Raw genomic sequence first — 27,784 nt, 5'->3', positions numbered from 1 at the left:
AAAACTCTGTAAAAGAGGCTTATAAATATTCTTGTAAAACTAATTTTCTTTGAAAATGCAGTTTTGGGGGGAATTTTGCTGAAATTTTTCACTGCAGATTTTTATCGTTAATTACATTTTCTTTTTCTGCCAGTATTTTTTGAATTCTTATTTTTAAAACTTTAATAGTAGTAAACATCATCTTTTAAGAAATATTTGGCTATTTGAGTGACAAAATTATGTCTAATTTTTAATGTGAAACTATTCATATTCATGGAGTTTTGCAGTTCGTATATACATGTGGTAAGCTATCCAATGATAATAAATTGATCTGTCTCCTCAAACACTGAACATTTGTTTATGATAAAAGCATCTAAATTCTTTCAGGTTTTTTTTTAATATAGAGAAAATTACAATGTATTAACATTATTTTTTCTTGAGGCCTTTTTAGACCTTTCCTTGAGGCCATATTGTGTCTGGTGGCTTCCTGGTCAGTCAGAGGTGTGAGTGCGTTTTGCCCTTTTAGGTGTCCCCTCTTAGGAAGTTCGGGATATGCAGAGTTTAAGCCCTTCTCTTTTGTCTTATTTCTGTGATCTTACTGTGAAATTTGTCTCTTTTTTTGATGATACAGTTCCTCTTCCACCTGTCTAGTCCCCGTTCCTCCCCACTGTTTTCTGGGTTTATCTTGTTTTGCTTTTTTTTTCTGACCAGTTGTAGGTAGGTAGTGACCAAAGGCAGAGCATTAAGGGGTAGTTGATGGGAGTAGCCTCATTTAAGAATATCAGAGTCTCACAGTTGAACTGTTGTCATGCATAAATGCTTGTCTTCCCCCCCACCCTTTTGTCAATTTCCAGAGCCCTGAAATGGCTGTTTTAGGCAGGTTGAGTCTTGGCAAGAATTCCTTTTTAGGTAGAAGATATGTCAGGCTCTTTCATTTGCCGTTGTAGAAATCTAGCCTTGAGGGCCCGGTATGATAGCCTAATGGCTAAATCCTCACCTTGCATCTGCCGGGATCCCATATGGGGCCGGTTCTTGTCCCACATGCTCCACTTCCCACCCAGCTCCCTGCTTGTAGCCTAGAAAGGCAATAGAGGGTGGCCCAAAGCCTTGGGATCCTGCATGCATGTGGGAGACTCAGAGGAAGCTCCTGGCTCCTGACTTTGGATTAGCTCAATTCCGGCTATTGCAGCTGCTTGGAGAGTGAGCCAGTGGATGGAAGATCTTTTGCTTTCTCCTTCTCTGTAAAATGTGCCTTTGCAATAAATATAAATAAAGCTTAACAAAAAAAGAAATCTAGCCATGGATGAATTTTCTAATATGACAAGAACTTCTTTAATTTTATTCTCTTTGAAATTAATTTCACTGATATTCAAATTTTTATGTATTCTTTGGATAAAATTCATTTTTATTTTTATTTTAATAGATTATAGTTTTTCTTAGAGCTTATATTACTTTTTAATTGTTTGTTTTTTTAATTAAAAATTTTCGTTAGTTCTTGGTTTGTCCTAAGGTATGGTAGAACTGATTTTGACTATACATTTTTGTTTGAGATATATGAATATTACCTGCAAAAGTCTCGAGGTGAACTTGAGGTGAATATGTGATCAATCCCTTTTGTAGGCATTATCCTGCACTTAAAACCCTGGAGCATCTGGAACATACCTATTTGCCTCAAGTAAGCCACTATCGGTTCTGCAAAGTGATGGTGGACAATATCCCCAAGCTTCGAGAAGAAATCAAGGATGTTTCCATGTCTGATCTCAAAGATTTTCTGGAGAGCATCCGTAAACATTCAGACAAAATTGGAGAGACAGCCATGAAGCAGGTAGGTCCCGAGGCTGTGGCAGACATGGCACCTGTTCTTGCAGGTTCTCAGTTACACATGGTGTCCTCTTTGTTAAATGTCTTCATTTTTTTGTTTGTTTTTGACATTTTATGGAAGCCCTTCGTGTTTATGGGGACACATGCTTAAAAAGTTTTATTGCATTAACAGAGTAATAAACTGTTGACTAGTGTATTGCTTTGCTCTGTGGATGTTTAGTTAAGTAGCGATGAAGTTTGATTTTAAGATTTTGTGTGTGTGTGTGTGTCCGTCCCTATGCTATTACATGATTTTGAAGACCACAGACATTTTGGTCTTCCACATATAGTAAATGACTTAAGATGTGTTGCATACATGTCTTTGATCATAATGTAGGCAAGATGCTTTATTACTTCCAGATATTTCTGATATTAGCATGTGTCATTCCAAAATGGTATTAGAAGGTACTGTGAATCATGATCACGTAGAGTGATCATATAGTTCATAAAGCAATAATGCTTTTTATTTTGGAATTTTATAAGTTTATTTTAATTTTATTGGAAAGAGATTTAAAGGAGCAAAGAAGACAGTCATCTTCCGCCTGCTGTTTCACCTCCCAAATGCCTGTGTTAACCATGACTGGGTTGTTCTGGAGCCAGCAGTCAGGAACTTATGTGCATTGCAGAGACCTGAGTACTTGGGCCATCACCTGCTGCTGCTTAGAGTGAGTGTTAGCAGGAAACTGAATCAGAAGTGAAGAAACTGTGATATAAGCCATTGAGCACCTCTTGGGGACACTGGTGACTTCACTGCTCCCTGTTTGGTCATCCTGAAATTAAGTTATATTGATTTTTTAAAATTCTCAATATACTTGGTAATGTAACTTGCAATAGTGAATAGAAAATTCAGTTGTTCATCATAAGCAAAAGCGTTGTAGGGTAGATCATTATAACCAGTGATAGCTCTTATCATTCTGTGGAAAGTGAGGAAATAGATTATATTTTGAATAATATTTTAGGGACTCAATTAACCTTTTTAATTTTAGTTCAGATATCCCTTTGATCTTGTAAAGGAGATTTATCAATTATTCCTTTTCAAGGGAGTATCATCTCTGCCTTTGAAATTTTGTCAGTGTTATGATTTACAAAGCACGGAGTTTAAAACTAATTGATCTGAAAGAAAGATTCTTATTGTGTCATTTTAAAATATGGTAAGGAAACATATTTAGCTATGAAAACATCTTTGAAGTGGTGAATATATGTTGTGAGTATAGACATGAAGGGATTTTGCAAGACAAATCTTTATTATGGCTGATTAATTTCAACAAAACATTAAGAATACCAACGAGTGTAATACAAAATTCTACGGAAGCCACCTTTTAAAGGTGCCTCTTTCTAAGTCTCAGGTAGTGGAAAGTCCTTCTGAGTGGTAGTCAGTGAACTTTCTTTGCTAAGATATTGCTTCTCTGGAAGGAGAGCCAGGAACCCAATCCAGATCTCCCAAGGAATCACTAACATAGGATGCAGCTTTCTCAAGAAGTCTTAACCACTGGACCAAATACTTGCCCCAGACGTGGGAATCCTAGCTGCTAGACTAAATGTCTGCCTCTAAAAACATTTCTAACTTGCTTCTTCAAAATCATATTGAGAAAACTGACGGTCTTATTTATTATCGATATTTGATTGGGACTCTTAGGAATTACATAAATTCATGCTGCTGCTTCTTGGTGAGGAGCCTTGTTTCCTTTCTTAAATATACTATAAATCCCAAGTTGCTGCATTCATCCATAGAAGACCTGTATCCTTGGTAGTGTGAATTCCAGGAGCCAAAGCAAATCAGCAGAAGGGCTCTACTTGGTAATCTTTCTTTCAATATGTCTTGGAAGCTGTAGAAAGAAAAATGTGCAAGTGTAAAAACTAAGATAGAGAAGATAAATGATTTGGCATAGTCTTAGGAGGGTCTTTAAAATTGCCCAATTCCCTGTATATTTTAAGTGAAAAATATATATATATATATTTTAAAAACTCATGTTCTCATTGAATTTTTGTTGACTGTAATGTAATATTGGATTGAAAGAACTTAATGGACTCACATTCAGATTTTGCCATAATAAACAGAACCCTGTTTAAAGCAGGTAAAAAACCTCCATTTGATCATCCTGCTGTTTGATATGTCAGTCTTCCTGTGTGGTTCCAAAATACTGTACATTTCATTTGGTAGTTACCAATCACTGTAGGTTGAAGAATGTTTTAAAAAAGTGTATGTGAAGGATTTTTGTGACTTTTTTTTGTTTGTTTTGATTTTTGCTAATTGCTTTTCTTTTCACATTTCTTTTAAAACAGATTTCTGCCATTTATTTGTTGTGGAAATGGTTTGTGCAGGAGGGAACTTCTTTATTTCTAATATTCCTTAATTTGCCATAGGCTTTTTAGGACTATAAACCAGTTGTAATGTGTTTTCTGTGTGATTCCCTTTTACAAAGGGTGAAACTTATTTGCTTTTAAATTTAGAGCTTGCCTTTGTCAAGCAATATGGATTAAATAACTGCTTTAAGGAAAGGAACTGGCTGTATGTAAGAGCAATGTCACTCTTCCTTAGTAACGGATTTTAAATAAATTGATACTCAAATAAGCATATTTATCATCATGATTCTTTTAAACCTGAACTTTCTTTGGTCTTGGCTAGAGCAAAATATACTTATATTGATTTGGTAGAACATCGTTGACTGAGATCTGACCTGGTACTTCCAATTGAGTTCACGCAGGGGCGTAGTGGCTTCTCTGTCAAAGAGAATTGCTGTTGAAACCTCTCCTGTGGTGGATACTATGCAAAGCATCCACAGAATGCGGCCTTTGGAGTCCAAGCAGTTGGTCTGGTATTCCTGGAAATCTTTTTGTCTTTTCCTCTGGATTTTGGTACATAAATGAACTCTCTTTTGATCCTTGCTCATTGGTATATACGGATGGCGTAGGGTGAAATGGGAGAGCATGAAGGCTTTTAATAGAGTATTGATGTAGTCAAGAATCAGAATAGCTGATTGTCAATAATAAAATTTCAGGAAAGAATCCAAAAAAGATAGTAGGGATTTAATATTAGTTTATTTTTAAGTAATATGTGGGTTAGTTAACAAAATAGACTTTGGAGTGTGTATTAGATTTCTGCTTAGCCATGTGCTGTGTAACAGTGAGTAAATTTCCAGACATAATAACTTTGTCAATGCAACAGCTCTAAAAATTTTTATCGGTTTTTATAAAAACTTACATACTTTCATTCAACAGACAGTTTTTTTTTTCTTTTCTTTTCTTTTTTTCCTTTTTTTCTTTTTAAGAAAGAAGGAGAGAGAGAAAAGGCCTTTAATCCACTGGTTTACTCCTCAAATAGCTGGAGCTGAGCTGATCCAAAGCTAGGAGCCAGGAGTTTCTTCTGGGTCTCCCATGTGATTCCTCAGTTCCAAGGACTTAGGTTGTCATTCATTGCTTTCTCAGCCCACAAGCAGAGAGCTGGATCGTAAGTGGAACAACTGGAACATGAACTGTTGCCACAGGCAGATGATCAACCTATACACCATCATGCTGACACCCCAAATTGAAAAAAGAAATTATTATTTTAAAATTTATTTAATGTTTAATTTTGTTTACATAGTTGAGAGAGAAGCATGCCCAATTGGTTCACCAGTTAGGGTGCTGAGGGTCCAGACATAGAGGAAGGTGGATGGGACACCTGTTTCACACCTTTTTTTTTCTCCTGTGTCTGCAGGAAGGGAAGGGGAAAGGGCCGCTCCTTGCTACTATAGTACATCAGTACCCAGGGATGGGATATGGGCATTTGATGATGTTTTAGAGACCCCAATGTGGGAAAGAATGTTCTAAGGATGTTACCTGAGTGATTTTGGTAGTTCTGAGATGATATCGACTTCATGGCACCAAGGTTGAGAAAATCTAAGATATGTTGACTGACCAAGACCACCTTAAAGGCCCAGGAGCATGTTACAAAGCTTGGCTAGGAGAGTGGTCCAACCTGTTCTTTCCATCCTTTGACGAGGCACTCAATGTCTTCTACTGGTCTGGATGAACAAGGTGTCATGTCCATCTTGTGCGTCTGGGCATGCTGACTATGCGTAGGTATCAGCAATTGGAGACTCAGTCCTGATACATATACCCCAAGATCAGACTACATTTCTTGTGATTTTCTCTGTTGCTGGGGCTTGACTCCAAGAAACTTTGCTTGAGTGACTCCAGGCTTGACTCTTGCATGAGCCAATCAGTGCTAAGTCAGCTTCAGTCCGTTACCTGCATGAGACAATGCACATACCAGTGGGTGCAGCTACCTAGTCCTGCCCCAAGCCCCGTTTCTCACATGAACTGATGGGTGCTATGATCTGTCCCAACCTATCTTACCTTTGACTTGGTCTTAATGCACACTAGTGGATACCTTGGCTTAGTCAGGATGCCTCCCAGTAACCCCCACCTGGACTGCCCCAAACCCTGGTTTTTCATATGCCAACATGTGTTGCAGTGTAGCCCAGTCTGTCTTGCATTCCTTCTGACTCTTGTGCACACCCACCGGTGCTGCAGCTTAGCTCAGACTGATTTGCCCCCAGATCTGACCCATTTATATGCCATTGGGTGCTGCCTCCTTGATCAGCCTGGCTCACTCCCAGACTGGCCCACCCCCACTCCCATGCTCACCAGTGGAGCAGCAGACATACCCTCTGGTTTTCCCCCTTAAAACTGCCTGGTCTAGGTAGAGCCCGAAGTTCCCAGACCAGGCTCACTTACAGCATTGGTCCTGCATGTGCCAGTGAGTGCTATGGCCCAGTCTGAGATGACTTGCCCCCAGTCTTGGCATTCACCAACAGGTGCTACAACCTGGCTCAACCCAGCCTGCCCCCAGTTAAAATTCTTTCCTGTGGATGCAGCAGCTAAGCTCAAGCTGGTTCACCCCCAGCCCTCAAGTGAGCTGACAGATATTGTGGTCTGACCTGGCCTGGACTTGCTTGTATTGTTGTGTACTGTGGATTAGCTCAGCCTGGCCTGCCTCCCAGATCCTGCTTACACACATATGCCAATGAGTGCTGTAGCTCAGCATGGTCTAGCTTGCCCCCAGCCCTAGCTCTTGTACTCACCAATGCAAGCTATAGCCTAACAGGTGAGTTCCCCAGGTTTCCCTAACAGGCTTGTTCCTAGCCCTTGATCTTGTGTGTACCAGTGAGTGCTGTGGCTTAACTTGACATGGCTATCTCCTGGCCCTGGCACTCACTGGTGATTACTGCAGCCTAGCCTGACTGGCCTGCACCTATTTTGGCTCTTACCAACCAATGGTGTGCTAGAGCCTAACTCACCCTGGCCCAGGCCTGGCTCTCATGTGAACTGGTAGGTGCTACAGCCTAGTCCAGCCTGTCCCACATCCATTCTGGCTCTCATGAGTGCTAGTAGGTATTGTAGCCTAGTCCACCCTACCCATAAACCAAGCCTACATGCATGCTCACAGGTGCAGCAGCCTTGTTCCACCCGGTCCACCCAAAACCCTGATTCTTGCACTCACCGGTGGGAGCTGCAGCTTAGTATAGGAGTCCGCAGAGTTCCCCTACCAGACCCACAACTTGAGCATACTGTTAGGTGCTCCAAAGCCTGACGTGCCCCAGCTGCAGTCTCGGCTCTCACAGGTAATGTTGCAGCTTAACCCAGCCAGGAGCAGCCCACACCCTGTTCTGGCTCTTGTGTGTGCCAGTGGGTGCTGTGGCCTGGCCCAGGTGGCCTGCCCGCAGACATAGCTTGCACAAATGCAATATTGTGGCCTGGTTGGCTCCCAGCCTTGGCTGTTGTGCTCTCCAGCAGGAGGTATGGCCTAACAGGGGAGTTCCCTAAGTTTTCTTACTAGGCCCATTCCTAACCCTGGATCTCAAGCAAGCTGTCATGTGCCACAGCCCTGCTTGCCATCATGGTTTGCCCTCTGTCCAGGCCTTTGCATGTGCCAGTGGATGCTGCAGCCTGGCCACGCCTGGCTTCCTGCTAGCCACAGCTCTCACAAGTGTCAGGTGAGCACCATGGTCCAGCCTGACTCTACCTTTCATCACTCTTAACTTTATGTGCAAACCGGCAGGTGCAGCAGTCCCATAGAGGTAACCTCACATGTCCCACATGTCCCCTATGGAATTTGCCCCCAGATCTGGTTCTCTCGTGCATTCTGGTGGATGCTGTGGCCCAACCTGGTGTGACCTTCCCCCTGCTTCAACACTTGTAAGTAGGCATTGCAACCCAGCCCAGCCATGCATGTCCCCCACCCCAGTTTTGCATATACCAGTGGGTACTGGGTAATGCTGTTTAGCCAGCCTAAGGCTCCCATGTGGGGCGGGTAGCTTATTCTGACCCAGACAGATCCTCGTGTTTCCCGCATCTAAACCACCTGGTCTTAGCTCCATCACCTACCTGTGAGTGCAGTGGCTCAGACAATGGAAGACCCCAGAAATCAGTCCTCCGAAATCCAATAGGCCCTCAGCTACTCCCACTCCAACACAGTCCCAGACTCTTTTCCCTGGGCGGTTTATAGACCCTCCTTCCCCCACCTGGGGGCCTGGTGGCATGTCCTGGCATGGCGTTCTTGCCTTCCCTACATACTTTTAAAAATATTAGAATAGGCAACTGTGCCGGCACACTGGTATCGTTAGCACAAAATTGACAAATTCAGAGATGCAAAGTAGGGTGATGTTTTCTGGGGGATGGTGAAGAATTTTAACTAGAGATGAAACGGTTATAGAGATGTATGGTGGTAATAATAGTTGTACAACAATGTGAATGTGCTTAATGCCACAGAAACATACACTTAATGACGCAAGTGGTAAATCTAATGTCCTGCATTTTGCAACAATAATAAAACTACAAAGACAAGCAGCAACACATAACATTTTGTAGGGAGATAGGTACACATCAAAAGAATGACTGGCTCTGGTGAATAGGTTTTGAGGTGAAAGGTGATGGAGGAAATCGTTTCTCATAGTAAAACATGATAAAACATGTTGGACTATAAGTAACTGCACTATGCATAGCTTTGCATCTATAATTTAGATAAAACATTTCAAACAGCTTTGTTTGGAATATTTTGTTGATGGATTGTCCATGAAGCAGGAAAAATTCAACCCTCATGGTGCAAAGGAAAATTTCCCTTTATTTAAGGGATTATTTATACTTGTCTGTAGTATTATTTTCTTTTCTGCTTTATGTGGTTGTAATTGAATGATGGTTTTCAAATTCCTTTTTGTAGCAAGATGGGGTTGCGATAATGTATAAGATACAAATTAAATTAGGGTTCAGTTAATTCTTTTACATTATCGGAGAAAAATAAATATTGATATAAGAAGAAGCAAAGTAAATGTTATTCTTTGTAATAAAGAAATGTTGAAAAAAATCTTGAAGGTGATGATAAAAGTTGAAAATTTGTGATAATCAGAATGATCTCTTTTCTTGGCCTTGGATTCTTATAAATTAAATATTACTCATGTTCAGAAGAGGGTATATGTCTTTCAGCACTCTCTTTTGGTTGTAAAATAAATATCATGCTGCTGTATCCATGCTACTGCTGGAGGCCCACACGCTCATTTTCTCTCTGGGTACATGTTCTGGTGAATGAATGCATGGCCCTGGTGCCGCTGCTGGAGGCAAAAAGCCAATTAGAACACTGAAGGATGATGGTGCTGTTGGTTGGTCTTCATGTGATCGACTTGGCCTTACCATCTTGTGGGATAGCCAGGGTTCTCTTTATTGTTTCATTGGGAAACTTAATTTTTTTTAAACTTATGCTAAAGGAACATCACCTACATGATATTTTCCTTGAGTGATTTGTATAAGAACTGAACTTTATTCCATTATAAAACTTTGGAGTTTTCTATTGCCTCAAGTATCATGAATATGGAAGTGAAATTCAGTTCCTTGACTCACTTCTGACTTTGACCTGAGAACATCAGGCTTCAACTTTAGATTTAAGTTGTACAATCACTTCCTTGGCCTTTTGGCTAAGATCAAGTGTAGATTTAAGTTATAACATTGAAATGAATCTTGCTAACATAAGATCTATCTACTTGTTTTTAGCATGTAGTTTAATCTCATATACAAGAATATGAAATGATTATTCAAAGTAATGTCTTAAGTATAGCATGTAAATATATACCTAAGTGCTGTTACATAGCAGTACGTAAGGGAACAAGAACAAGTTATTATAAAAAAAAATCTACATTTGTAAGGCAAAATATGTCTGCTTTTCTAAATGACATATAGAAACAGCATGTATTTTACAATTATAGGAATGAATTATTAAAGCTTATGTTCAGTAGCGGGCAACGTGCTTATTACAAGTCTGAAAAAGTATTGCGTAATATTTATAAAGTTACAGCCTTAAACTACTTGAATATAGATGACATTTTCTCAAGTCAGGCATAATAGCTGTGTGAATGAAATACAGGATAAAAAATTATTTTAAAAACCTCTATTACTTTCTACTGCCTTCATACACATACATAGAGTGAGAGAGAGTGAGTGAGCAGTGCAATATCTTCTACGCGCTGATTTTCTCCACAAATGGCCGTAATGACTAGGACTGGACCAAGAACTGCATTGAATAGTATTGGTGAGAGCGGACATTTTTGTCTGGTTCTGGATCTTGATGGAAATGATTCTGGCTTTTCCGTATGCAATATGATGCTGACTGTGGGTTTGTCATTTAGTGCGTCGAGTTTGTTTGAGTGTTCCTTCTGTACCCAATTTGCGTAAGATTTTTTTAAACAAGGAAGGTTGTTGTATTTTATCAGATGTTTTCTCTGCATTTATTGAGATCATTATATGGTGTTTATTCTTCAGTTTGCTAACATAATGCATCACATTTATTGGTTTGCACAGGTTGAACAGTCCCTGCATTCCTGAGAGAAATTCCACCTGATCCAAGTGGATGATCTTTTTTATGTGTTGTTGGATAATCAGTTCGTATTTGAAGATTTTTGCATCTGTGTTCATTGGGGATATTGTTCTATAGTTCTTTCTTCCTGATTGTGTTTTTTTCTTGTTTTGGCCTTAAGGTGATGGTGGCCTCATAGAAGGAGTTTGGGAGAATTCCCTTTTAATGATTTTGAACAGTTTTTTTTTTTTTTCTTTAAGTGTTTGGTAAAATTCAGCAGTGAAGCCGTTGAGTGTTTTTTTAATTACTGATTCAATATTTCTTGATTATTGGTGTATTCAGGTTTTCTCTGTCTTCATGCCTCAAGTTTGGTAAACTGTGTGTGTCCAGAAATTTATCCATTTCTTGCAGAGTTTTTTGGCATGTGGCTGTTTCTAATAATTCTTGATGTTTCATTGTATCTCTGTGATAACAGTTAGGATGCCTCCTTTTTCTTCTCTGATTGTCATAATTTGGGCCTTGTCTTCTTTTTTTGGTTAATTTGGCCAATGGTTTATTGATTTTGTTTAATGTTTTTAAACAGTTCTTCATTAACTCTTGTTTCAATTCTGTTTAATCGTATCTACTTATTATTTTGGGTTTGATTTGTTCTTGCTTTTCTAGGCTCACAAAGTACATTGTTAGAACATTTATTTCATGCTTTTCCAGTTTCTTGAAGTAGCTACTAATTGATATAAACTTTCTTCTTACCAGTGCTTTTTCTGTATCCAACAAGTTTTGATATGTTGTGTTGTAATATTCATTTTTCCTTGGACTATTTGCTGATTTATTCTCTTTGATCTACTGTTCATTCAGGATCATGTTGTCCAATCTCTATTTGGTTAGATATTTTCTAGTTTCTTGTCTTTCTGGTGAGAAATCTGTTGTCCATCTAATTTGATACCATTTAAAAGTCATCTGGCATTTCTTGCACATTTAACAACTTCAATATTTTATGTTTGAAAATTTAAATGTAATGTGTAGTGGTGAACATCTTAGATTGTATCTATTTGGTGTTCTTTGTGTTTACTGTTCTTGGATGTCTATATCTTTCAAATTATAGAAAATTTCTGCTGTTAGCTCACTGAGCAAGTTTTCTAAACTAACTTTATTTTTTCCATTCTTTTTTTTAAAAAGATTTATTTATTCTTATTGCAAAGTCAGATATACAGAGAGGAGGAGAGACAGAGAGGAAGATATTCCATCCGCTGATTCACTCCCCAAGTGAGTGCGATGGCTGGTACTGCACTGATTCGAAGCCAGGAGCCAGGAGCTTTTCCAGGTCTCCCACGCGGGTGCAGGGTCCCAAGTGCTTGGGCCGTCCTCAACTGCTTTCCCAGGCCACAAGCAGGGAGCTGGATGGGAAGCAGGGCTGCTGGGAATAGACCAGGCGCCCGTATGGGATCTCTGTGCATTCAAGGTGAGGATTTTAGCCACTAGGCCATGCCGCCGGGCCCTCTTTTTCCATTCTAAAGAAATTTCTAAGACATATATATATATTTGATCGTTTAATGTTATCCCATTGACTATAAACATTGTATATATATATATACATATATATATATATTTTAAAGATTTATTCTTAATGGTTTTTCTTCTCCTCTTCTTGCTTCACTGTGTGAGATGCTTCCAAAAATTTGTCTTCTAGTTTTAATACCTTTCTTCTATCTCATGCAGTCTATTGTTAAGGCTTTCCACCGTACTTTTTTTATTTGATACAACGAAGCCTTTATTTTTTTGTTCTCCACCCCGCCTTCATTTTTTATATTGCTATCTGATTAGTATTTCATGCTTGCATCTCCCTGCAGAATTTTTTCAACCTTGGTATGTGCAAATTTATTTAATTCATGTAATTGCTTCTCTATATTCTTGAGTAATCTTAGTCATTCTTTTTTATATATTTTTTATTTTATTAGATGATATTTACATGGTTGATCAGGGTGGGAAGGGTAGAGGATCAGGGAGTAGTGGGTGAGACCCTTGTTTACACATTTTCTTCTTCTTCCTATATATGGGGGAGGGGGTGAATACAAGAGGAATAACCATGCCCTGCTTCCCAACTGCCTCATAACCCCAGGTATTGGGAAACTGCCACCCATTGTCATCCCAAGTTTCCCATTGTGGAGCATTTTCTGAGGGTTCTGTTCATGTGTTTTTGGTAGTTCTGAGATGTTGCTGATATTGCCGCTCCACGGATGAGGAAATCCTTCCGGGGCTGATTGGCTTTCATAGTCCACCTCTGAGTCTCCATTGGCCCAGAAATTTGTTGTTAAGTTTCACTGGTATAGTTGATCAATTTGTTTTGCCCTCTATCCTCAACAAATCATTGGGTGCTGCTGCCTAGCTCAGCCCTGCCCAACAACACTTGGCCCTCATGTACCACAGGGGAAGCTGTAAACCCAGTCAGAGCGACCCCTAATAACTCCCACTGGACTGGTCCTCTAGCTCTGGTTCCTTCACCTGCCAGATGTGGAGTGGACTGGTCCAGTCTTCCCCACATCCCATTGGGATCTCATGTACATCACTGGGCATTGAAGCCTAACTCAACCAACTGACTCCACCCTGCAGCACATACTCATGCTAGCAGGTGCCACTGCCTGTCCAGCTGGGCCTGCTGCCATTCCTGGTTCTCATGCTCACCAGTGGGAGTTGCAGCCCATCAGAGAGCTGCCCACAACCCCTTCACTGGATCCACTCGCTGCCCTGGATCTTGCATTCTCCAAGTGGTTTTGTGGTCTAGCTTGACAGGACTTGCCTCCACTTCCTACACTTGCCACATGATCCTGCAGCAAAGCTCAACCCACCTGCCTTTATTCTAGCTCATTCTTGTACCAGTGGATCCAGTGGACACAATCAGCTACCTGGCTCTTCCCCTAATCAAGTTCACATGTTGGACAATAGGTGTTGTAGCCCTGCCTATCCTGGTCTGCCACCAGTTCCAGTTCTCATGCTCACCAGCATGAGTGGTGGTCCAGCATTGGAGTCCCCACTGCTCTACTACCAGACTCGCCCTGCCCCCATCCCAGTCCCACATGTATTGGTGGGTGCTGTGGCTCAGTTTAGTGTAGCTCATGTCACCTCAGCATTTGCTGGTAGGTGCTATAGTCTGGCCTAGTCCCGTTTGCTCCTGTTCCAGCTTATGCTGGTTGGAGCTGCCACCCAACCCAGCACAGTCAATCCCCAGTCCAATCCTAATGTGAACTGGCTGGTGATACAGCCAGACCCAGCCTGTCCTGCATCCCATCCTGGTTCTCAGATCTGCCACTGGATATTATGAACTGGCCCAGCCTGGCCCGCCTCCGTACCTGAGCCACATGTATGCCGGCAGGTCTGTAACCTGGTCTGCTCTGGGATGCTGCTTGCTTTGGTTCTTGCACTCACTTGCAAGGACTGTGCCCTGACACAGGAGTTCCCCAAGCTCCCCTGTTGGATCTCTTCTTAGTGGCAGATCTTGCGCACACTGGTGGGTCCTTGGTCCAGACTGACTTAGTCCACTTTCTGTCCTGGCAGGAACAGTAGCCTTACACTACTGACACATACCCAATCTGGTTCTTATTGTTGGGTGTTACAGCCCAGCCACATCTAGTCGATGCCCTGTTGTAGCTCTCATGCGGCCCAGTAGGAGTAGGAACCTAGGCCAACATGTCCTTTACCCACTCTGGCTCTCACGAGCACCAGTGGATGCTGGAGTCTAGCCCAGTCTGTCACTCCCCAGAACCTGTCCACTCCCATGCCAAGGGACACGGCAGCTATGTCTAGCCCAGACTATCATCATTCTGGCTTTCACGTTCACTTATGGGAACCACAACATAGCCAGGATGTACCCTAAGCTCCCCAACTAGGCCTGTTCCCAGGCCTAGATCTCGAACACACCAGTGGTGGCTCTGACCCAACTCTGCATAGCCTGTCCCCTGTCTGGACCTTTGCCATAAGATGCTGCAACCTGGTCCTGGCCCACCTCCAGTCCCAAGTTTTGCTGGTGAGTGCTACAACCTGGCCATGACTCAGTTTGCTCCCATCCATGACTCATGCAAACGAGCAGGTGTGATAGCTTAGTCTGGCAGGCCCTGCTTTCCAGCCTGGCTCCTGCACTTGTCAGTAAGCTAAGATTGGCCTGTCCCTGCCTTTTCCACCGCCTTCTAAAACCACCCCACATGCATGTGCACAGTTGGAGCTACCATGCCTGGTCTGACCAACACCTAGGCCTGTGTCACATGCTCATGAGCAGGAGCAGTTGCCCTAGTTCCCTCATCAGACTCACTCCCAGTCGTATAGCCCCCCCATGCCAGTATGTGCTAGGCCTTACTGGTCATAGGCTACCCTCTCTGCCCTGCGTATGTATGAATGGTAAATACTGTGACCCAGCCTACTCCACACCATATTCTTGGGTGTGTCTGTGGGTGCTGCAGCCAGGACTGCCCAACCCCAGTATCCATGAGTGTTGGTGGTTTCACGGTCATGCCTAGCTCAACCTGTTCACCACCTCCAGCTCCAAGCAAACTGGCTGAAATTGTATATCAAAGGGGTGGGTCCACACATCCCCTTTAGAATCTGCCTCAAGACCTTTTTCTCTTGCTTGCTTAATGCCATTGCCCAACCTAGCATTACTTGTCCCCTGTTTTGACTCTCATTGGTGAGTACTGTGATCTAGCCCTGTCACGTAGGCCCCCAGCCCTAGCAATAGTGTGTCCCAGTGAATGGTATTCGGCATTGGTAATTACTAATTACCTCAGCTCTGCTATTCCTCTGGGGCTGCTATGTCGATCTGATATTAAAAGTCCAAGGGATCTCCATTCAAGGTCCCATCACTGGATAGCCCGGACGCCAAAGGTGCTGGGTGAAGCCCAGCTGAGGCCTCCCTCCAGACTCTAGCCCCACCCTTGGGGTAACTGATTGACCTGGCTCCGAGCACACGGTGAGCCTATGGACTTAGGTCTCTCTCCAAACCCAAGCCACACCAGGGAGGGCAATCTGAACCCCCTCGCTCCAGCCTGTGGCGGGCTGAGAGGCCTGGGCTACCTGGCCTGAGCCTTGCCACCTGGGAGCTCAGGCCAGGGCCAAGAGGCTCTGTCTGGCTCTGAGCTGCAAGTAGGCTGATTGGCTTAGCACATTTATTCTTTTGAATTGTCTTTGAGACATTTCATCAGTCTCATCCTGACTGTGGTTTATCAGGCAGTTGAAGTCTTTACTTTGGATAACTTAGGTATTGATAGTCTAATCATATGTTTGTTCACTTCTCCATCATTTTAGAGTTAGAATTATATTTTTCCATGAGTATTTTAGAACAAGATGATTTGAAGAGTATGAGGTTTTGGAAGAGATTTCTTTGATGAAACCCGTCCCCACCTCCTTTTTTTTTTTCTTACTATTTTCAGGCTTTAGTGTTAAGAAATATGGTGTTATATTTTTCTTTCTTTAAAAGGTGTGTTTACAGCAGAGACTTTAATAATAGTGAGAAATCAAAGCCAAACATTTCATAGTAAAACAATAAATTTAAGCCTTGGAAATTAGTAAGAATTAAATGGGTCTTTCCAGCTTTGCCTTTTAAGCCAAAGTGGCCTCTAAGTCTAGGGTGTTATTTATTTAAGTTTAGTTTTCATCAGAAATTTAAAATTTTTAAAAGTCATATATGTTGATCCATTATAAATTTTTCACCTATTTCTTAGAGAAACACAGACACATGATTTTAAAAAAAATTTCAGTAACTTTTATTCTATCTTTTCCTTTTCTTTTTTTTTAATAAAGCAAACATTTATTAAACTATAATAAAAACATTCCATCAAATTACAAAACTGAGCAAGAAAAACAAACGGCACATGCTTAACTGTAGTTGACATTCAAATAAAATTTGCATTCCCAAAATATTATACAGTAATTAGAAAATACCAGCCAAAGTAATATTAGGATACTTTTACGTGCGGTCTCAACAAATTTGAACAGAAGCAAATTTTAACAAAGGTAAATTTTACAGTGAAACATAGCAGTAGATTAAGGATCTTAACATGTTTATTTTACTGCTGTTCGACACTATGATACAAAAATAAGAGGATTTACTTGACATTTTTACTAAATATCTCATGGGCTGTTGAGTGCCTTACTGGTGAAAAGATTTAACTGGCTAATCTCATCAATCCATTTTGTACATTTAGTAAGCATCATCTCTGCCCTACATAACTCTTAATGCAATTCACAGCACACAAATGGTTATCATATTAAATACATAATCAACTCGGACTTCTCAACAACAAGGAAATTAGTAAACCATCAAATGGACTGCTTACCATACACTTTCCTCATAACTAAATAACACACAAAAAAATCAAAATAATATTTGTCATCACTCTATTGCCAGCAACTGACGGAAACTGCCAATTTGCCATATTCATGTTCACAACATGCTAAATATACTCTGCTGTTACTTCATCCATGAAATGCCAACATGCCTAGAACAGAGAATTTTCACCATCTCTTGCCGTGGGACCTGACTTGCAGCAATCTATATTTAGATCAGAACTCCGTGGGCACTTGATGAACTCTACCTTTCCATGTTGGCTTTCTTATATGAGAGAGAATATATGGTATTTATTCTTTTGTGATTGACTCATTTCGCTGAGCATAATAGTTTCTAGTTGGGACCACCTGGTTTTGAATAGAATAATATCGTTCTTCTTGACAGCTGAATAATATTCCATTGAATAGATGTACCACAATTTTTTTAACCATTCTTCCTTAGACGCACATCTGGTTTGTTTCCATGACATTGCTATTGTGGATTGTGCTGCTGTGAATATAGGATTACAGATCCCCTTCTCGTATGCAGATTTCACTTCTGTTGGGTATATTCCTAAGAGTGGGATTGCTGGGTCATATGGCAGGTTTATTTGCAATTTTCCAAGCACTCTCCATATGGATTTCCACAATGATTGTACAAGCCTACACTCCCACCAGCAGTGAAGGAGGGTACCTTTTTCCCCACATCCACGCCAGCATGTGTTGTTTTTCGAATTCTGAATGTAGGCCAGTCTCACATGAGTTAGGTGGTGCCTCAAGGTGGTTTTCATTTGTATCTCTCTGATGGCTAGAGAGCCTGAGCATCTTTTCATATATTTATTAGCTATTTGTATCTGTTCTTTTGAGAAACGTCTGTTCATTTCCTTTGCCCATTTTGCTACAGGGTTTATTTTTTCACTATCCTTGGGTTTCTGAAGCTCTTTATAGATCCTAGATATTAGTCCCCTGTCACTTGTGTAGAATGCAAAAATTTTTTCCCATTCTGTAGGTTGTTTCTTCACTTTTTTAATTGTTTCTTTTGCTGTACAGAAACTTTTTAGTTTGATATAGTCCCATTTGTTCATTTTGGATTTGATCGCCGTTGCTTTAGGCGTCTTCTAAAAAGTCTTTCCCTGTTCCTATATCTTGGAGTGTGCTTCCTATGTTTTCCTTTAGTAGTTTAATGGTTTCTGGGTGTAGATTTAAGTCCTTGAACCAATTAGAGCTGATTTTTGTATAGTGCGACAGGTACGGGTCCTGCTTCTTTATTCTGCAAGCTGTTATCCAGTTGTCCCAACAGCTTTTATTGAATAGACCAGGTTTTTTACCTGGATTGTTTTCTGTTTTCTTGTCAAAGATTAGTTGACTATACATGTGTGGATCCCCTTCTGGTGTTTCTATTCTGTTCCACTGATCTTCTTCTCTGTTTCTGTACCAGTACCAGACTGTTTTGATAACCACTGCTCTATAGTATGTCTTGAGGTCTGGAATTGTGATTCCTCCGGTTTGATTTCTATTTTTCAAGACAGCTTTAGCTATTCGTGGTCTTTTATGGTTCCAGATGAACTTCTGTATCATCTTTTCTATTTCTGAGAAGAATATTGCTGGGAGTTTGATTGGGATTGCGTTGAATCTATATATTGCTTTCGGTAATATGGCCATTTTGATGATGTTGGTCCTGCCAATCCAAGAACATGGTAAGTTTCTCCATTTTTCAAGATCTTCTATTTCTTTTTTAAATGATTTATAGTTTTCATCGTAGAGGTCTTTCACATCTTTAGTTAACTTGATTCCTAGGTATTTAAGATTCCTTTCCTCTATTTTAAAGGGAACTGTACTTACAATTTCTTCCTCAGTGGCGGAATTATTTGTATACACGAATGCCATTGATTTGTGTTCATTAATTTTGTATCCTGCTACTTTGCCAAAGTCTCTTATGAGTTCCAATAGTCTTTTGACTGATTCTCATACATAGAGAATCATGTCATCTGCGAATAGCGATAATTTTAATTCTTCATTTCCAACTTGTATTCCTTTAATTGCTTTTTCTTGTCTAATAGCTCTGGCAAGAACTTCCAAAACTATATTGAAGAGTAGCGGTGAGAGTGGACATCCCTGTCTAGTTCCAGATTTTAATGGGAAGGCTTCTAGTCTTTCCCCATTTAGTATGATATTGGCATTGGGTTTATCATAAATTGCTTTGATTATGTTGTAGAATGTTCCTTCTATGCCTATCTTATTTAGGGTTTTTAACATGAAGTGGTGTTGGATTTTATCAAATGCCTTCTCTGCATCTATTGAGAGGATCATATGGTTTTTATGAGTCAACTTGTTGATGTGATGTATCACATTTATTGTTTTGCGAATGTTGAACCATCCTTGCATACCTGGGATGAATCCCACCTGGTCCGGGTGAATAATCTGCCTAATGTATTGTTGGATCCTGTTGGCTAATATTTTATTGAAGATCTTTGCATCTATGTTCATCAAGGATATTGGTCTGTAGTTCTCTTTTTCTGTTGTTTCTCTCTCTGGCTTTGGTATTAAAGTGATATTAGCTTCATAGAACGAGTTTGGAAGAATTGCTTCTTTTTCTATTGTTTGAAAAAGCTTGTGTAAGATTGGGGTTAGTTCTTCCTTAAACGTTTGGTAGAATTCAGCAGTGAAGCCATCTGGTCCCGGGCTTTTCTTGGTTGGGAGGGCTTTAATTGTTGATTCAATCTCAGTGCATGTTATTGGGCTATTTAGATTGTTAATTGCTTCTTGATTCAATTTTGGTGGATTGTATAAGTTCAAAAATCTGTCCATTTCCTCTAGGTTTTCTAATTTGTTCGCATATAGTTGCTTATAGTAGTTCCTGATGATTCTTTGTATTTCTAAGGTATCTGTTGTTACATCTCCATTCTCATTTCTGATACTATTAATGTGTATTTTCTCTCTCCTTTTTTTAATTAGTCGAGCTAGTGGGGAGTCTATTTTGTTGATTTTCTCAAAGAACCAACTCTTTGATTGATTAATCTTGTGTATAGTCCTCTTGGTCTCTATTTGGTTTATTTCCTCCCTTATTTTGATGATTTCTTTTTTCCTACTAGTCTTAGGGTTGCTTTGTTGTTGTTTTTCTAGTTCCTTCAACTGTAAGATTAGCTGATTTACTTGGTGCTTTTCTTGTTTCTTGAGATAAGCATTAATTGAAATAAACTTTCCTCTCAGCACCGCCTTGATTGTATCCCATAAGTTCTGATAAGTTGTGCTGATGCCTTCATTTGTTTCAAGCAATTCTTTAATTTCCCCTTTGATTTCCTCTCTAACCCATTGCTCATTTAGTAATATATTGTTCAGCCTCCATATGTTTGTAGGCCTTCCTTGGTGTTTCGAATTCTTGGTCTCAAGCTTCACTCCTTGGTGGTCTGAGAACGTGCATGATATGATTTCCACTTTTTTAAAATTTGCTAAGGCTTGATTTATGGCCTATGATATGATCAATTCTGGAGAAAGTTCCATGTGCTGATGAAAAAAACGTGTATTCTCTGTCAGTAGGATGAAAGGTTCGATAGATGTCAACTAAGTCCATTTGCTCTAGAGTTTGAATGAGTTCTATTGTTTCTTTGCTGAGTTTCTGGTTTTTTGATCTGTCCATTTGTGTTAATGGGGTATTAAGGTCCCCCACTATGATCGTATTGGAGTCTATTTCTCCCTTTAATCCCGTTAATATTTGTTTCACGTAACTAGATGCTTTGGCATTTGGAGCATAAACATTTATTATGCTGATCTCTTCTTGCTGGATGCATCCTTTGATCATTATATGGTATCCTTCTTTATCTCTTTTGATGCTTTTCACATCAAAGTCTATGTCATCTGATATAAGAATGGCTACTCCTGCTTGTCTTACCTTACCATTTGCTTGAAATATCTTTTTCCATCGTTTTACTTTCAATTTTTTCTGATCTTTATTGGTGAGATGCATCTCCTGTAAGCAGCAGATAGATGGATTTTGTTTTTTGATCCAATCCTCCAATTTATGGCATTTAATTGATGAGTTTAAGCCATTTACATTATAGATAAAGGACAATTTGGTCCTGTCATTTTGGCGATGTGTTGTTCTAAATTAGGTCTTGTGTTAGCATTTTAGTTGGATGTTCTCCACATTTGCCTTTGTTTCTGATGGTTACTATTTCTTTTTTCTTTCATAGGAACTTCCTTGAATATCATTTGTAGGGCAGGTTTAGATGAGACAAAATCTTGAAGTTTTTCTTTATTGTGGAAGAATTTTATTTCATTTTCAAAGAAAAAAGAGAGCTTTGCAGGGTAAGTTATTCTGGGCTGAAAATTTTTCTCTTTTAGAATCTGGAATATGTCACTCCAGTCTCTTCTGGCCTGTAACGTTTCCTCTGAAAAGTCAGCTGTAAGTTTAATTGGGGTTCCCCTATATGACACTTGATTTTTTTTCTCGTGCACATTTAAGGATTTTTTCTTTTTGTTCAGCTGAGGAGAGCTTGATTATCATGTGTCGTGATGAAGTTCGTTTTTGATCAACTCTGTTGGGAATTCTGTAGCCCTCCTGTATATTATTTTCTAATTCTTTGCTCAGTTTAGGGAAGTTTTCCTGTATTATTTCATTGAATACACCTCTAATCCCAGCTTCTCTTTCTGCACCTCCTGGAACACCCATAACTCTTATGTTAGACCTTTTAATCATATCTTTTAATTTTTGGATATTATTTTTAGCTTGACCTAGTTCTGCTTCCAGCTTTTTGTTTGTTTCTTCGTGATGGCAGAAAATATCTTCTAATTCTGAAATTCTTTCTTCTGCCTCATTCATTCTGTTTTTGAGACTCTCCACTGTAGTTTTAATTTGCTCTACTGTGTCCTTCATTTCTGATATATCAGCCTTAATTTGATGTATTACTGCTATTTCTTTTTTGAACTCTTGTTTGTACTTCTCATTGTTGACCAGGAGCTTTGCAATGAGTTTTCTGAGTTCCCTGTCCTCCATTTTCTCAATGTCTTCCTCAGTTAACTCTGAGAATGGGCGAAGCTTTTGCTCCTTTGTTGGAGAGACTTTAGTAACATTCATAGTGTTTTTTTCTTGTCTTTTTCCTTTTGAAATTGTCAATCTGTTTGACGACATCTCTCTGGTCTGTTACCTCAGGTGTATAAATTAACTTTAATGCTCAATCAGTACCCTGGGTTTAGGAAACACAACTGTCCTAAATAATTGCTTTACGTGGCACTGATTTTATAGGCAGGACTGAGCTTATTACCCCCTGCTAGCCAACACATCTAAGTACCTCCTGAGGTCATCCTGGGCAAACTTGGTGGCCAGAAAGATCAGGGGGCTGTCGCAGTCAGCTCCAGGGACTACACAGACCCCCCAGGCTGCAAGACTATTGCCGTGGGCTCAGCTCTGCGCAATCAACCAACAACACACCCACTCTGGATCTCCACTCAGGGTTCACACCTGCTATCCTGCCACCCGATATGGCTCCAGGTGGAGAACCGCAGCTGCTAGCTTTCAGCTCCAGGGACCACACCGACCCCACAGGAAACAGAGCCAGTGCTCCCCTCCACCCCCAGACCAGATCCGCACAAACAGTCAGAAAGGGGCCCGTGTGCCGTTCTGTCAACTCCGCCCTGCGCCTCTCCACACAAGGCGGCCCCCCGAGTCCCCGACTCCCTCCACGTGCAGCTGTTCCCAATCACCAAGTTCAAACTGTCAGGTCCCGGACCACACTCTCCCTCCCAACCCCGCACACAGACCCAGGCTCCAACCTGGCAGTCACAACGTCCATGCGGAGGCCACGGCGGATGTCCAGCCGGCACTGGAAATGAATCGCTGGAGTCCAGACCACCAGAGCCCACGGCCCCGAAGGCTGGCGAGTCCCCAGCCGGCCACAAGGTCAGTCACGAGAGCTCTTTGTGCCAGGAAAGCCAGGTGTTCGCCTGCTACCACTGCCCAGCGCAGGGACTCCGAGTCTTAGAATTCCATTCTTTATGTTATCAGTCTAAGATGTTTTGTTGTAGCAACCCACAAATAAGATAAGGGTGGCATGAGCTTCTGTCGCGGGCAGCAGAGCTGGCAACGTGGGCACGGCGAAGGTCCGGGGGTCGGGAGAAGGTCCGAGGGTCTGGTGAAGGCCCGGGGGTCAGGAGGAGGTCCAGGAGTCAGACGAAGGTCCGCGGGTCAGGCGAAGGTCCGCACTGGTTTTGTAGCCTCACAATTCCACCTTCGATAACTTTTCCGAGGAAGAGCGACTTGGGAGAGTTGAAGAGCGTGTCCGACGAGCTGTCAGCCAAGAGTTGAGGTGCCAGAGTAATGAAAACACCTGACTAGAAAGAGCTCTTTTCCTTTTCTTATCTGCTGTATGCTTCTTTTCTTACCTCAACTTAAATCTATTTCTCAGTGGATTTTGATTAACTTGTTCATTGATGAGATACGTATTGAGAGTTTAAGATGTGTAAAGTATAATGGCAAACATTATGGTATTCAGTGCCAAAGACCTTGTTGTAAATGAGGCTTATCCTCCAGTGAGAAATGAAAAATACATACAAATAATAAAAATCCGTGGGAGAAAATAAATGCCATGCAAAAAGAGAAAATATTAGAAGTGTAGAGAATTGAGAAAGCCCTTCAGTTGTATGAGATTCTCTTAAGCTTAATGATAAGGTGGAGTTTGAATCAAGTTTGAATACAGGTATTCAAGTTACAAATGTTTGATAACATTCTATCCCAAATCTTAGCAGCTGAAAGCAGCAAACATTTTATTGTGTTTATAAAATCTGTGGATCAGGAGTTTGGTCTGGTGCAGTGAGAGTGGCTTGTCTTTGGGACCTGCGCAGGGATGCTTTTGAGGCTGCCGATGGCTTAGGGACTAGGCCAGAATCATCAGTCATCAGGCTGGCACCTTCTTGGGATGACTTGAAGACAAGTTCTGACTCTAGTGCTTATATGTGGCCTTTCCTCACATATGAATGTTTCCATGTTGTTGAACAGCCTTTGCTTTCTAGGCACAATGTTTAAGCTGCTGCACGTTATTTGACCTAGCCATAGAATTCAATGTTTTATTGGTTAAGGTGGTTCGAAGCCTGCAATAGCTAAGAGAAGAGGACATAGACAGCCGTCTCTGAAAGGGGGGGGTGTCAAATAATTTTAAAGCTGTCTTGCTATGTTTTCATATATCCAGTGGATGAAAGATTCTCTGTCTCTCATTCTCTTTTTAATTCTGCCTTTCAAATAAAAATAAAAAAAACCCCAAATCATAAATATGTGGTGTATTTTTGGATAACTGATAAGTTTTATCCTTCTTGCTTATTGGAGTTTGGCTTTTCCTTTTCTCTGATCATTGCCCATGAACGGTAAGAGAAATATAGGCTGGGGGATGCACCTTCAGTGGGTGTGGGGACTACAAGACATGTGAACCAGTTATTGGTAGGCTGTTAGCTGAATGGAGGTGTAATTTTTCTTATTCCTTTATTTAATATTTGAACAAAGAAGAAACCCAAAATATTACATTTTTGCATTTAAACAGTAATAGGTAGTCACTTAAAATTTCCCATTGTATAAATATGCTATTTTATGCTTTAAATGCTTTTTAGACTAGGTGATTGTAATGGATTCTTTGTTTCTTCATTAGGCATTGAATGGATCAGTGACTGAATCAAGATGGCTAGGGTTCCGAATTAGGCATTAAAATTAAATTTCTCATTCATAGATACTTTTTTTTTTAATGAGACAGTGGTAAATGTGGCAATGTCATGACAGATTTTATATTGTGAGTTTTAAACTTTCAACTGAGTAGGCCTTGTTCTGAAAACTTGCAAGGATGTTGTTCTGTTGATAAGCCCAGGCTATTTCACCTTGCTGGGACACTTCTTAAAGTGTACATCTATAGAAAATTTAGAACAGTTTTCATTTATTACATGTGTGTTTGTGTCTGCTTCAATTCAGAAGTCACCCAACCATTAAGGTTTCTGAGTGTGGTTAGCTACTAAAATAGAACAGCAATAAGGGGTATTTATATTACTTTTTTGAATATTTGGCAATTTTTCAAAGTTGAGAGAAAATTGTTTTGAAAAGTAGAATGTTCTGTCATGAGAGTTAATTACCCTCCATACTAGTGCAATATTAATGAGATTGGGAGGGAAGTAGGGAATTTGAAAGTCCTTGTTTTAAAGGCACTGTTACAGTGCTATAGCTAAATGAGTTCTGTGCTGTGGCATGTGTGTTGAAGAAAGTGGATTTTGAGTCCCAGGACACCCACTGGCAGAATACCAGGTGATCAAGGGGATTTGATGCAGGTGTTTAGAGGAGGGAGAACTATGGCCAGGATAAACTCCAGGAAGTGGAAGTATAGGTGATCAGCATTACCTGGCAGCTTCTTCAGGACATGACTGAACTACTTTCATCTTTTGTCCCCACAGAACCTAGAGCATTGCTCTCTGCAGTCTAGGAATTGAGGAAATTTTTGTTGCACATACATAGTCCCCCTGTGGCTTTTTGTTTTTTTCTTTAAGCATGTGTGTATCTGAAGATAGAGAATCTCCATGGATATTGTAAGAATTTTATTATTTTCATGTTTTCCCTCTTTGATTAATTTTTTGATGAAACTTGGCTATTACGTTCAGTTTTAATATCTGAAGATATAATTTATCTTTAAAATTTTGAAGGGAATTTTCTCTTGATATAAACTTATCTTAGTTTCTTTCAGTAAACCGTGCTTGATATGGGTATTCTCAGTGTAATAAAATATGTATGATATGAAACTTACTATCTTAATCATTTTTAAATGCACAATGCTGACATTAACGTACATTTACATTATTTTACCATTACCAATATCCATCCCAAGAACATTTTCATTTTCTCAAACCAAAAATATGCAACCATTAGGGATTTTTTTTCTTTAGATTTTAAGATATTTGTATTTTTTCCATATCACCAGTCACAGTTTATGTCATGATTATGAGAGGCTAAATCATATATCTTCGCAAGAAAATAACCATATTGAGTGAGCATAGGTTATTGTGGAGAACTTTAGTCTTTGGGAATACAGTTTAGAGTTCTTAGTTTCATAGCCCTACAAGGCCTCTTTGAAATAACTTACGGTGAGTTGAAAGTTCATAATTTGTGCCCCATTACTAATTGATCAAATGGAATATTTTATACACATGTTAAAGAGCTTATTTCGATCTTTCCACAGAAGGAGGAAGGAGATAAAGAACAAAACTGGAATTCACACAACGGTTTTTTAAAAAAAGTGTTTTGTCTACTTGACAGACAGAATAACAGGGAAGGTGAGAGAGCAAGAGAGAGAGAGAGAATCTTTGGTCCTTTGTTTTATTGTTTTTACTCCCTGAATATCTGTATCAACAAGTTTCCTAAAATTCCATCTGGGTTTCCCATATCGTGGCAGGGGCCCAAACAGTTAGTCTGTCATCTTCTACCTAGTAGACATGTGAGCTGAAAGTTGAATTGAAGTGTGAATAACTAAGGCTTCAGTCAGCATTCTGATACAGGATGTGGGGGTTCCAAGTGGCAACAATCTGCTTTGCCACAATACTTGCCCCAGCTTTTAATCTAATAAGAAATCTATTATGTCTAATTTTATAGATAGATTTTTTTGCTCTTCAATTTCCTTGAGAAATTTATTTGGCATAAAAAGTTAGGAGTAGTCCTTTCTCAAAATCTTTCCAGTCTGGTGGTTAATATGGGTGATTGTGTGTACATACAAGCATGTTACTATAGTTATAGCATCTAGCAAGATATATAAAAGGATATATTTTTAGCTTAGATTTTGTGTAAAGTCTGGTTAAAGGCATTAAAGGTTAAAAGCTGGCTTGAACTGTGGTGGTCTTAGTCTATTTTTGAGGGCTATATTGCCCTTGAATATGGTAATTTTACCCTGGTGCCAGATTATTTGTGGATAAGGAATGTCTCTTTTTCATTACTATAACATATTTGTTCTAAGTTAAAGTCTGTTATTAATTTGTACCTTTCCCTTACGTCTCAATAAACTGTATAAGAAAATAAGCAAATGCCAAAAAATAGTACAGCTTGCTTCTTACCATAATGACTTCACTCCTTCCTAGTCTGCTAAACATATGGATATTGCAGCTGCCCTGATGAAGAAGGCTGTGGCCTAACTGGGCATATGTGCTGTTTGATGTTCTTGGTAGATATTCAGAATTTGATCTCTTAACAGTGGAGAAGGAAGCTTTCTATAGCAGTAGTTCATAAACATTTTAGAGATATAAGCCTTTTAAGAATCTAGTGAAACTCTTGAGCCTCTTCTTTGTAGGAAAATTATCATTAATTTTTCATAACTTTGCAGGGGATTCAAGTCCTTTCAAATATATATCCAATTATATAAACCTTGTGTATGTGTATCGGCATTGTTAAGGTCCAGAATCAAGCTCAACAGTGTGTTCTGGGTTTCCTCTTCTCCAGTGTCTTCATGATTCATGAAAAACACATAGCAGAGTAAGTTGATAAGGTTTTAACCACATCAGCGTTTAATTTCATTCTTAATGAAAAACGATATTATCTTCATTAATACATTGATAAATAAGCTTAAAATATAGATCCACTTTTTCTTTTTTCTTTTTTTGTTTTTAATGAAATCAACTGTATTAATAAGACAGCATATTACATGATCTTCTTGTTTACATGACACTTGAACGAATGAGTTGCACTGGCACTAGATTCTCTGGTAGCACTGACAGTGGAAAGAGGGGTGAGCGTATAGGATACAGTAACCCAGTGTCATCGTTTTTGGGGAGAAGGGAGAGGTTGGCCTGGCAAGTCCTTATGTGTGT

General features: G+C 40.0%; 1 protein-coding gene across 6 annotated transcripts in view; it reads left to right on the top strand.

The window, feature by feature from the left end:
- EXOC6B (exocyst complex component 6B) overlaps positions 1-27,784 on the top strand; it is a 584,809-nt gene that overhangs the window by 129,200 nt on the left and 427,825 nt on the right. For all 6 annotated transcript variants that reach the window (XM_058667964.1, XM_058667965.1, XM_004582805.4 and 3 more), the window contains exon 6: positions 1,600-1,804. In XM_058667964.1, coding sequence (XP_058523947.1) covers positions 1,600-1,804 — 205 coding nt within the window. The remainder of the gene's footprint in view (positions 1-1,599; positions 1,805-27,784) is intronic.

The sequence above is a fragment of the Ochotona princeps genome, chromosome 8, assembly GCF_030435755.1.
Source record: "Ochotona princeps isolate mOchPri1 chromosome 8, mOchPri1.hap1, whole genome shotgun sequence".
Taxonomy (NCBI): Eukaryota; Metazoa; Chordata; class Mammalia; order Lagomorpha; family Ochotonidae; genus Ochotona; species Ochotona princeps.
Note: the sequence above shows the minus strand (reverse complement) of the source record. Positions and strands in the feature narration are given on the sequence as shown.